The sequence below is a fragment of the Malus sylvestris genome, chromosome 12, assembly GCF_916048215.2.
Source record: "Malus sylvestris chromosome 12, drMalSylv7.2, whole genome shotgun sequence".
NCBI lineage: Eukaryota > Viridiplantae > Streptophyta > Magnoliopsida > Rosales > Rosaceae > Malus > Malus sylvestris.
Window position 1 is genome coordinate 29761496 of NC_062271.1, and position 13214 is coordinate 29774709.

At 35.7% G+C, this 13214-nt stretch overlaps 1 protein-coding gene and 1 long non-coding RNA gene across 6 annotated transcripts in view; both read left to right on the top strand.

Moving 5' to 3' along the window:
• The first annotated feature begins 2332 nt into the window (after positions 1–2332).
• LOC126594251 (acyl carrier protein 1, chloroplastic-like) overlaps positions 2333–13214 on the top strand; it is a 29214-nt gene continuing 18332 nt past the window's right edge. Inside the window, exons 1-2 of one of the 5 annotated variants that reach the window (XM_050260496.1) lie at positions 2333–2528; positions 2846–2956. In XM_050260496.1, the coding sequence (XP_050116453.1) occupies positions 2457–2528; positions 2846–2956 (183 nt within the window). In that variant the 5' untranslated portion in view covers positions 2333–2456. The remainder of the gene's footprint in view (positions 2529–2845; positions 2957–13214) is intronic. The other 4 variants (XM_050260495.1, XM_050260492.1, XM_050260494.1 and 1 more) reach the window with 4 other exon arrangements.
• LOC126594255 (uncharacterized) lies at positions 2963–6807 on the top strand. The gene is made up of 2 exons (XR_007613188.1): positions 2963–3273; positions 5169–6807. It is a non-coding gene; the product is annotated as an uncharacterized LOC126594255 (long non-coding RNA).

The following is a 13214-nucleotide window of genomic DNA, read 5'->3' on the forward strand; positions in this document are numbered from 1 at the left end:
TTTAAAAATTTCCCGGAAACCAACTTGACAACAGGCTATATTTTGTTATGATTGTATGACTAAACTATTTATAATATTGAAACAAATAATTAAATATATATATATATCGGTTCGGTTCGGTTCGGTTCGGTTTCCGAACCTTAAAAACCGAAACCGAACTGACCAGATTCGGTTCGGTTCGGTTTGACAGTTTCGGTTCGGTTTTTTTTTCGGTTCGGTTTTTTTCGGTCTCGGTCCGGTTTGGTTTTCGGTTTTTTTCGGTTTTCGGTTTTTTGAACCCACCCCTAATCGCAAGTGGAATGGACTGACGGCGGTTTGACAGAGAGAAGGAGAGTAGTTTGTTGGCGTTTTGAGAAGAGAGGTTTCCCAAACACCATGCCGGCCAAGAGAGTGCATGCTTCTTTGCAAGACCCAGTTGCAGGGGAGGACGACGACGTCGACGTGGAGGACGACGACGGTGACGGGGAGGACGACGATGGTGAGAGAAGGTGACGGGGGGGGGGAGGACGACGACGCCTAGAGAGAGAGAGAGAGAGAGAGAGAGAGAGAGAGAGAGAGAAAGGGCCGAGAGAAGGCGAGAGAGAGAGAAAGAGGGCCGACTAATAATCCCGGCCTTTTGGTTGGTTTTATTAGTCCGGTGTATACCGTGCTAAATAAGCACACTGGTTAATTTAATCCGGCGCTTATTTAGTACGAGTGAACGCCAAACACCCGCGTCCGTATAATTAGTCCTATCCGATCCTCTATCCAATCTGCCAAACAGGGCAAGTATTTATATGTCATAAAAGCATTTTATGGGACATACAAATATTTCCATGTGACTTTGTGTGATTGGACAATTAATTCAAATATCAAAGCATCACATCCTTTGACAGAAGCTCATCGGGGCATTGGAATCACATCTCCAACTTAAAGACTTTTTGGGAAGACTTTAAATATTCAAATTTTGTGGACGAGAATTTCCGTCCTGTCGAATTGAACCAAATAAATACTAATTAAAATGGGCTTTTGTATAAAATTAGCGAACAAAGTTGGGATGTGAGAAGGTTCGAGAGCAATAACATCAAGGTCAAAGTTCCTCAAAAGTTAAAACAATTATAAAGAAAATTTAACGAAAAACTCACGGTACTGTTTATTTTAACGAAAAATAAAATTTTTACATTAATAAGTCAATTCTATTATTATTTATTTTACCTTTTATTTTGTCATTTTCGTTAGAACTCAAAGTTTTCAAACTATTTTCATTAGTTTTTCTCAAATATAAAGGTTGAGAAATGCTTGGAGGACTCTTTCAAAAGTATGAATTTTTATGAAATTTTTGCCACTTTATGTCTTCAGCACAAAGTTTTATAATGTTAATGTGTAAATTGATGTTAAACTGTGAGAATACAGAGAATCCATCGAAATACTCACTTTGAGAGGATCCCTTAAGCATTTCTCAAAAAAGTTTTGGGAATGTTTTTGCTCCTCACCTCAAGTGATAATGATGCTCACCATCCTATTTATAATCGGTTGATAAGTTTAAATTTCGAGATTCGTGTAGTAGATAGACATAAATATTAAAAGTTAAACTCATCCAAGATACAAATCTCAAAATTTAAACTTAGCCAACTATGGTAAATAAGGTGATGAAAATTACCACTACTGGAAGATTGTTAACAAAAACACACCCAAAAATGTTTTTATAATTTTTTAGGATAAGCTATTAATTTGGTCATGCAAAGAGAAGACCAAGAAAAATTTGTTGCATCTTGTCTTATCCCATCCGAATTTCATGCTCATCCAAAGTTAACCAAATTAAAAATTCAAGTTCAAATGATTCTATTTTAAATAAAAAATTCGAAGAAAAAAAAACCTACATAGTTTACGGCTCGTTTGAGAGTGGAAGCACATTTGTACTTGAGTGCTTTTGTAAAAAGTAGTTTTACTAGGAAAAGGGTTTCAAATATTTACTCGAAAAGCATTTGGAAGTGATTAAGGGAGAAACGTTTAAAATGTGCTTCCACAATTCAGACAGGTGCAGTTTTTATATCACAAATTGATACTCATTAAGAAATATTGCTTATGTACCTTGATGCGGTTTGATTCTCATAAATCCCCCGTTTTTTGGCAATTAACAATTAACGCAGTAACGTTGTTGTTTGTAAAAATAAAAAATATTTTTCAGAAGTTTAACAACTAACTTTTTCAGGCCCATTAAGTCGAAGTCATTTGTACCGTCGGTCCATGATGAGTCAGACGACCATTTCAGCAGTCACTCTCTCTATTCGCTTCCCGTCGCTTCACTCTCTCTTGCCTTCTGTCACAGTACACGTGTCAACCACAGAATCCTTCTCACCGCTTCGTAAATACCAACCTGCCAACTATCCTCTCCTTCTCACACTCTCCCCTCCTCGGTCCCGCCGTCTCAGTCTCTCCCCCTCCTCCTGTAATTTGATCTCGCCGGGACTCCATCAATGGCCGCCGTCACCGGAGCTTCCTCGATCTCCCTCCTCCGCTCCGCCCCCCAACAGTCCCACCAAAATCTCGTAAACCCCATTTCTTCGATTTCCCTGTTATTTTACCATCTTCATAATTTTTAGTTTTTTTTTTTTATAGTTCACTTTATTTGCTGTTAATTTTTAATTTTAGTAACAATTAATTATGTTGTATAGTTTTATCGATTATACAGCTTTATATTTTGTTGTGTTGGTGTTGGAATTATATGATTTTACATATATAATTGTAATTTTGAAATTGTACCCAATTGCACATGTTTTGATTGGTACTGATAAAAAATGCATGAACAATTTGAATTTTACTGAATTTTTATTTGAATTTGGTTGAATTATTCATTTTTGAACAGGCATTATCCAGGACAAATGGTTTGAAGTCGGTTTCACTTGCTGGTTATGGAAGAAGCTCCCTTTCTTTCAGGTTGCAGCAACGCTCCTTGCGGCTTCGTGTTTCCTGCGCTGTATGTGTTTCTGTGTGAATTGTTCTTATTTTATGCTTAAATCTTTACACATTGTATTCTTCATGGACAATAATTTGGTGTTTCGTCGTGTCAAAAGTTTCAGTCTTCAAGCTCAAGGTTTAGTTTATGTGCACAATTCAATCTGAGCTTTATACTTGCAACGCAACAGCGTAAAGCTCGGTTTTGAAGGGAAATGACAATATATATTAAAACTTATGTCACAACAATATTTTACTTACTAATAAGTACTTTTTCACTAATTTTTTTTATCCCTGCTCAGTACTTTTTGATATTTCCCTATCACATACCCTGCATGGGTCTATATCTCTTTTACTCCACCCCTAACCATCTCTTTGCTTCCCAACGCCCCTGTTTATCAATGCTTCCCCCTTAAAGCTGCAAACTCAGTCCTTTCAATTTCCCATCAATTCAATCCATCGGCAAACAGTATGAATGGCTACAATTATCATTTTCTCATGAGGTAGTTGCATAGCTATTTACTTCGCAAAGTTTAAATATAAGGTACTAACATTTACTTCACAAAGTTACTTCCTTCAATTTCTACTTCTTTCTCTCTTCCAAAATCTTGAAAATGGCTAGGCTACCATTTCAATTTTCTGTAAACGCTACTTCGCCGGCAGTTGAATCCGTTTCAGACCCGATCTATAATGCGTTTTACTATCCATTATACTCTTGTTCCCCTGCAACCGAACACGGTTTATGGGTGCAAAATCAAATATTAATGATGCATAATAAAATTTACGAAATTGAAGGACGGGCCACTTCCAACAGTAGTAGCCTGGGTAATGTAATGAAAAATTAGACTGCTTTATGCGGGTCTGTGGTAGTGCTGCAAAACAAGTGGCATGATGCCTAGGTTAATGTTATGGCTGCCATGATGCAGGTGCGATTTTAGATTTTATTTTATTTTTTATTTTTTTGCGTATGTTTTAGACTTGATGAGAGTAGCGCACTGATCAAACTCATCACTCTAGCTATAAGAAGCTTAGGTTTTTGGACTTCCAACTCATTTTCAACTATTTGAGCTTCCATTTGTTTGCATTCTAGTTGGAAGGAAGCAATAACCTTAAACATGCTCTTTACGCCAACTTCTAGTTCATTTTGTTCTGTTTCATGTCTTTTTAGTTCCATCCTTAAAGCATCAACCCGACCATATATGACATTTAGCCTTTCACCAATGGCAGCACAGTCATCACAAAAGATTTGAATGATAGAGGAACTATAAAATGATGATCAATAAATTGCTTTGCTTCTTCTGCTATTGGCAGTGCCTCTAGGAATTCTTGATGAGTTTCAAGAATGACAGTAAAATGAGGGACAAGGGCTTTCTGATGGACTTGAGGAATTACGCATGTCCTAGCTAAAAGAGCTATGGCATCAAGCACATCTTTGGTTGGCTTGGCAACTTGTCCCACATCAAAATCTTGATTCACCCATGCTTGCAGAAGATCCCTGGCCTCTTCAATCTGTTTCTTTTGAATTCTAGGCTTGAGTTGACTAGTGAACCTTTGGAATTTGGGAAGTTAGATTAACACAGATGAGCTAGACCCAGGAGTAGTTGCCACTGGTTGAGTTGGTACTCAGAAGTTATTGCATATCTAGATGAAATGAGGAATGTCATTGAGTTAATCAAGGTTAGAGTGAATGTTATTCAATGTGATTTGCTAGAAACAAATACTTGTATAAAAATGATGGACTATCTTAAAGAAGAAATCAAGATTTGTGGCAAGAGTTGCAGCATGCTAACAAATACTCAAGAAGCAATGACAATCAAGTTGGACAACCTAATCGAAGTCATGGAGAAGGGACTTAAGAGGGTATTACCTGCAAAGTCTCAGCCTACACCAACGACACAAATAGTCGGAATTTATGAAGTTCTCGAGAACTCCATTAACATCCATAATAAGAAGCTTCTCGAGACAAACCGGTTGTTTGGTCAATAATTTGGTGTTTCGTCGTAAGTGTCAAAAGTTTCAGTCTTCAAGTTCAACGTTTAGTTTATGTGCACAATTCAATCTGAGCTTTATACTTGCAACGCAACAGAGTAAAGCTAGATTTTGAAGTGAAATGACAATATATATTAAAACTTATGTCACAACAATATTTTACTTACTAATAAGTACTTTCTGACTAATTTTTTTTATCCCTACTCAGTACTTTTTGATATTTCCCTATCACATACCATGCATAGGTCTACATCTCTTTTACTCCATCCCTAACCATCTCTTTGCTTCCCAACACCTCTGTTTATCAATGCTTTTCAATTTTCTATCAATTCAATCCATTGGCAAACAATACTTTTGGCATATCTAGGATAAGAAGCTTCTCGGGAACTTCATAAATTCTGACTCTTGGTGTCGTTGGTGTAGGCTGAGGCTTTGTAGGTAATACCTTCTTAAGTCGCTTCTCCATGACTTCAATTAGGTTGTCCAACTTGATTGCCATTGCTTTTTGAGCATTTGTCAGCATGCTGCAACTCTTGCTGCATATCTTGATTTCTTCTTTAAGATATTCCATCATTTTTATACAAGTATTTGTTTCTCACAAATCACATGGAATAACATCCACTCTAACCTTGATTAACTCAATGTCATTCCTCATTTCATCTAGATATGCAATAACTTCTGAGTATCAACTCAACCAGTGGCAACTACTCTTGGGTCTGGCTCATCTGTGTTGCTCCAACTTGCCAAATTCCAAAGGTTCACTAGTCATCCCAAGCTTAAAATTCAAAAGAAAAAGATTGAAGAGGCCAGGGATCTTCTGCAAGCATGGGTGAATCAAGATTTTGATGTGGGACAAGTTGCCAAGCTAACCAAAGATGTGCTTGATGCCATATCTCTTTTAGCTAGGACATGCATAGTTCCTCAAGTCCATCAGGAAGCACTTGTCCCTCATTTTACTGTCATTCTTGAAACTCATCAAGAATTCCTAGAGGCACTCCCAAGAGCAGAAGAAGCAAAGCAATTTATTGATCATCATTCTGTTAGTTCCTCTATCATTCAAATCTTTTATGATGACTGTACTGCCATTGGTGAAAGGCTAAATGTCATCTATGGTCGGGTTGATGTTTTACGGATGTAACTAAAAAAACTTGAAGCAAAACAAAATGAACTAGAACCAGACTTAAGACTATTGCTCATTTCCAACTAGAATGCGAACAAATGGAAGCTCAGATAGCTGAAAAGGAGTTGGCAGTCCAAAAACCTAGGCCTCTCATAGCCAGAATGATGAGTTTGATTAGTGCGCTACTCTCATCAAGTCTAAAACATACGCAAAAAAAAAAAAAAAAAAACAAAACAAAATCTGAAATCGCACCTGCATCATGGCAGCCATAACATTAACTTGGGCATCCCGCCTATTTTCTATACACTTGTTTTGCAACACTACCACAGACTCGCATAAAGCAATCTGGTTTTCCATTACACTACTCAGGCTGCTACTATTGAAAGTGACCCGCCCTTTAATTTTGTAAATTTTATTATGCATCATTAATATTTGATTTTGCACCCACAAACCGTGTTCGGTTGCAGGGGAACAAAAGTCTAATGGATAGTAAAACGCATTATAGATCGGGTCTGAACCGGATTCAAGTGCCGGCAGAGTAACGTTTACAGAAAATTGAAATGGTGGCCTAGCCGTTTTCAAGATTTTGGAAGAGAGAAAGAAGCATAAATTGAAGGGAGTAACTTTGTGAAGTAAATGTTAGTACCTTGTATTTAAACTTTGCGAAGTAAATAGCTATGCAACTGCCTCCTCGGAAAATGATAATTGTAGCCATTCACACTGTTTGTCGATGGATTGAATTGATAGGAAATTGAAAGGACTGAGTTTGCAGCTTTAAGGGGGAAGCATTGATAAACAGGGGCGTTGGGAAGCAAAGAGATGGTTAGGGATGGAGTAAAAGAGATATAGACCTATGCAGGGTATCTGATAGGGAAATATCAAAAAGTATTGAGTAGGGATAAAAAAAAATTAGTCAAAAAGTACTGATTAGTAAGTAAAATATTCTTGTGACATAAGTTTTAATATATATTGTGATGGTGTAGATTTTAATGTAGAGAGATTAGGACTTGGGAATCTTGATACTATGTTTGGATGATGAAATTTAAGATTACTAAGAAATTCTAAACGATAGAAATAGAAATGACAGAATTTTATATTTTAGAATTTGTGAATGTTCCTATTTGGTTGACCTAAAAAAAAACAATGGAATTTGAAACGGATTTTGTTATTTTTAAATTCTCACTCATGAAAATTTAGAAATGACATATATTTACATGAAATTTAAACTTGGGAATTGGAGGTCCCAAATTCTAACACTATGTTTGGATGAGGGAAATAAACTTGGAATTTGGATAAAAGTCAGAATTTATAAATTGACATGCACCGATTCCCTTGTTTGGATTTATAACATAAGTTTTTTTTCCATGCGGAAATTCTAAATTTCTTTGTTTATGTATCAAAACAAGGGAATTGGTCCATGTCATTTATAAATTCTAACTTTTTATCAAAATTCCAAATTTAGTTCTCTCATCCAAACATAGTTTGTATTACATGGAGAGAAGTTTCTTATTACTATATAAATAGAGGCACAAAAACTGGGGCTTTGCTGCTCGTCTGGCGTCGTTACAACATCTTTGGATTTTGGACTATACCGTTTCGTGTTTTATGTTCATTTTCTTTGAACTTATCTGGGTTTTCATGTTTTGTTGTGAATTTGATTTTTTTTTATTTTTTGGATAATGCAAGGGAGATCAAATTTTTAAACCAAGTTTGTAAACCAAAATGATGTGTTATCAATAAAAAAACAAACATGTTAATTGATATGTGATTAATAATCCAATCATCTATAACCACAAAATTTGGTTTTCCTAACATTATTGTTTTTTTTCTTTTAGATTTCAGTTGTCAAGTTATGTTCTGTTTAGAGAGAATTTAATTTTTTTTAGTTGAGGATTATGTTTGATTTTTAGAAACTAATGAAAAAATCAGAGTGCTATTGACGGCCCGCTGTGGTGGTGATCCATGGCGGCTGTTCGGAAGTGCAAAGAGGAAAAGGGTTTGGGGAAGACGAGAGGAGAATGCGATAGATGTAGGTGGTGGCCCTAATTTTTTATTTATTTTTTATGTTGTTGACCACCTGTTTGATAGTAAAGATTAATCATTCTTTGTTTTAGTCTCTAAAAATTTGAGTATGATTGAATTGAAATGTATTATCGCTCTTTAAAAATAAACATTGACATGTACCAACACAATTTATTCTCAAATTGAAATGTACACAATTTATTCTCAAACTAAAACATACATGTGCTAGATTAGACTTATTCATATCTAATTAAACTATATGCTTACTAACTTGAAACATACACGTTCCGAATGAAAATGTACCCATATTGGCTTGAAACATACTGATAAGTTTTAGGGTTACACATAACTTGCCGTTAACTTTTTACATACCAAAATTATGATAATATAAATGTACCAGTAGCTTGGTACGTATCCAAATAAAAAATAAATAACATATCAAAATACTAATTTGTACGCAAATTTGGATTACATAACATACCAATAATTTGGTATGCTATTTTTAATAGATATGGGCATGCATATCATAGCAAGAAATTTTGTGTGCAAAGTTTTTGGTTAGCTTTCGTGACCACCATAGTTTTTTCTTTTATTCACATGATGTGTATTTCTAGAATTTTAATATTTTTGTGTGACGATAGTTAAAAAAAGAATCCTTTAGGAAATAGAGGTCATGGTTTGTATATTTTTGTTCAAAATAATCATTGAAAATAGTGATAAAATAAGGTTCCTAAAATAAACAACAAATTAGTTGCGTAAATAACGTGCGTGATACTTTGTATATTATTTAGAGATGCACATTATTCATTTTTTTTCATGTGCGTATGTTGAAAGTTTTGGCAAATTGGTCACAGAGCTTTTTGCCATATAAGGGTATGGAGTCATTTCTATCTTACACGAATACAAAATTGTTTTTCACCCTCTCTCTAAGAGAAGTTCCACCAGAGACTCTTTAGGTCGACACCCAGCCAATCCACTCCTGCCCAGAATATAGGCTAGCACCCAGCCCAAGCTGGTCTCTAGGCTAGCTTAGAATCGACAGAGCCATGGACCAGCCCATCTGACGTCATGCTGACACCAGCGTGACGTCGACCACCTTTTTTTTCTTTTGCGCCAAAGAGGGAGTTGTTGTGGAGGTTGAGGAGCGAAGCTGGTCGAGGCAGGAGAAAGTGTTGGGAGGGAAGGAGCTAAGGAGGGAGAGGAATAGGAGCACCTAAATCGCACCCATCCCCACCCCTGAACCAACGCATACCACTGCAGCATCTCTCGAACTGCCAATACCCATCACCAACCCACCCCAAAAATTCTACCCAACAGACGCAGTTCCAAATCCAAATGGAGAGAGAGAGAGAGAGAGAGAGAGAGAGAGAGAGAGAGAGAGATGCAAATGGAGGTTGACGAGTCGGGAGTGGCAAGAGTTGGTGTTTGGGGGATGATCGGAGAAACAAATTGAGGAGGATGTAGAGGGAGAGTATAAAGGGTTCTAGTGGAACCGTGGAGGTGCTAGACTTACCTTTTTTTTTTTTTTTTTTTTTTTAATAATAAAATTATTATTTTTATTATTTTATAGTAAAAAATAATAATATTTTAATAAATTTGACTAGGCTATTTTTTGTTAGAGGTGGAGATGCATTTGATCTATTACTGTTCATTGGGGTCTATCACTATTCACTGAGTGGATTAAATAGGCTAGGTGCTGGCGCATTTTTTTAGGGGTTGACTTGCTCTAAGGGTACACATCTGCTACACTGCATGAGTCACCAAAGTTGTATATCTATTTCCAGCCAAGGCATAGAAATGGGAATTATATCCTCATCGAGGCTTTGCCTCAGGATCCTCCTGACCCACTAATACGGACCGTTGGATTTTGATCAAACGGCTACAATTATTATAACTTTTAAATGAACCTTCCTATTTGTAACCGTTGGATTGATCCAACGGTCCGTATTATTGGGTTAAGAGAATCCCGAGGATTTGCCTCATGAGAGGATCCAATTCCATAGAAATGTATCATTTTCCCATTTGGTCTTACATGAACATATCTTCTTTTAGTCAAAGTCAAATCTTATAGAAATGTATATTTTTCAGCCAAGACATAGAAACGTATTTACCTCTCCACAAGATCTTGGGAATATAAAGCTTTTAGAAAGTTCTTATTGTACAAAAAATAAAGCATCCATGAAAAAGAAACGCAGGTACCAAATTTCATACCACACTCTCAGTATGTTAATTTGTTTTTGGATGGCTTGAAAAAGAAACGCAGGTACCCGTTTTATAGCATAAATAGTTGGATACTTGAGAAAGAAAATTTTCAACTACTTATATTATGAGACTTGAAATATCATATCATGTTTTTCACACAATGAAAATTACTCAACATAAAGAAAGCCAAAAGTTGTTCCTTAGATTTTGCGTTAACGAGTCTTTTGGTATCCTTGGAACATCTCATCCATTACCCAAAAGATATAGGGTACCTCATATCATAAAGGGGTGTGATATTTACAAACATCATTTTACTTTTCATACACCCTTCTAATTTTCGGTCGTCGGATATGATGAATTGAAGAAAATCAACGGATATAAATTAACAAAGGGTGTATAAAAAGTAAAATGAAGTGTGTAGATAGCACACCCCTATCATAAATATTTTATTAAAACGGAACAAGGTTTGTAAATGGCTGCTTTACTGCTTTTATTTGATGTGATAGACAAATCTAATTGTTGACTCTCTTTACTGTTTCAATTAATGTTCTCCGGCACTCTTCTCCTTGTGTTTTACTCTAGGGTCTCACAACACCTTGGAAATGACTTTTCCGTCAAATCACATCATGCTCCCATATTTTTATTACTTTTCCTTGTTACCATCACTGCTGCCATCTCTCCAGAAGTTATTGCATATCTAGATGAAATGAGGAATGACATTGAATCAAGGTTAGAGTGGATGTCATTCAATGTGATTTGAGAGAAACAAATACTCGTATAAAAATGATGAAATATCTTAGAGAAGAAATCAAGAATTGCAGCATGCTGACAAATACTTAAAAATCTGAAAAATTGAACAGCCACAATCTATTTCTTTCTCTTGAACGGTCTGAATCTCTTAATCGGCAAGCTATGGGCACAGAGATCTGAAGTGGATCTCTTTCCCGCTATAGGCACGTCCAAACTCTAACGAGTCTATTTTTTGGGTTTTGCTTCCATAACCTCTAAAAGAGTTTTTTAGTAATTAAAAACGTTTATAACGCCCCCTTTTTTTAGTGTAGATAATAATATTATTGAGTAAATTGTACAAATGATCCCTCAACTTTAATCAAATTGGAGCAATGGTCCCTTAACTAAAAATTCATTACCATTGGTCCCTCAACTTATCAAAATGTGTAGCTATAGTCCTTTTCATCAATTTTGTCAAAATATTGTCAAAATAAGCTATGTTGGAATAACCATTTATATAATTAGGGTCCCTTAACTCATCAAAGTGTATAATTATGGTTCTTTTCGTCAACTATGTCAAAAAATTTGTCAAAACGAGTTATATTGGAAGGACTATTGTTACAATTGGGTTAAAGTTAAAGGACCATTTCTCCACTTGAATTAAAGTTCAGGGACCAATGGTAATGGATTTTTAGTTGAGGGACCATAGCTGCACGTTTTGATAAGTTGAGGGACCAAAGGTAATGGATTTTTAGTTGAGGGACCATTGCTCCAATTTGATTAAAGTTGAGGGACCATTTGTACAATTTACTCAATATTATTTGTTCAAGAAATGAGTTTTTACAACGCTTAAAGTATTTATGTTACATCCCAGTCTCAGCTCCATCGTAGCACGATATTGTCCGTTTTGGGCCCCTGCCACACTGTCACGGTTTTGTTTCTGGGAACTCACACGAAAACTTTTCAAAGAGGTCACCCATCATAGGAATGCTCTCGCCCAAACTTGCTTAACTTCGGAGTTCTGATGGAATCCGAAGCCAGTAAGTCGCCAAAAGGCTTCGTGCTATATAGAGGTGAGCATGTACATATAAGGCACATCACCCCCTCTCTGTTAATCGATGTGAGATGTTACAATTTATGTCATAAAAGCATTTTATGGGACATAAAAGTATTTCCATGTGACCATGTGTGATTGGATAATTCAAATATCAAAGCATCACATTCTTTGACAGAAGCTCATTGTGGAGAGATTTTTCAGTGTGACCGGTATACTGGATGGTACACCATGTGTCACTATAAAAATTGTGAGATATGTGTGCTAAAAAGTTAATAACTTGAAAAATAAAATTTCTCACCACTCATATTAAAACACGTAATGTACCATTTGTATTTCGGTCACAACTAAAAATTTCTACTCATCGTGGCATTGGAATCACATCTCCAACTTAAAGAGTTTTTCAAATTTTATGGACGAGAATTTCCGTCCAATCGAATTGAACCAAATAAATACCAATTAAATTGGGCTTTTGTATAAAATTAGCGAACAAAGTTGGGATGTGAGAAGCTTCCAGAGTTATAACATCAAGGTCAAAGTTTCTTAAAAGTGAAAACTAATATAAAAGTTGAGAAATACATGGAGGACTCTTTTAAAAGTTGAATTTTTTACATCTCATGTCTTCAACATAAAGTTTTATAACGTTGATATAGAAATTGACGTTAAATTGTGAGATGACGGAAAACTAATATAAAAGTTGAGAAATACATGGAGGACTCTTTTAAAAGTGGAATTTTTTACATCTCATGTCTTCAACATAAAGTTTTATAACGTTGATATAGAAATTGACGTTAAATTGTGAGATGACGGAAAGTTTATAGAAATGCTCACTTTGAGAGGGCCTCTTCGGCATTTCTCAAAAAAGTTTTGGGAATGTTTTTGCTCCTCCCCTTAAGTGATAGTGATGCTCATCACCCTATTTATAATCGGTTAATAAGTTTAACTTTCGAGATTCGTGCGGTAAATAGACATAAATATCAAAATTTAAACTCATCCAAGACATAAATCTCAAAATTTAAACTTATTCAACGGTAATAAATAGAATGATGAGAATTACCACTACTTAAAGGTGATTAGCAAAAATGCACCCACAAGGTTTTCATAATTTTTAAGGCGAAGCTATTAATTTGGTCATGCAAAAGAGAAGACCAAGAAAAATTTGTT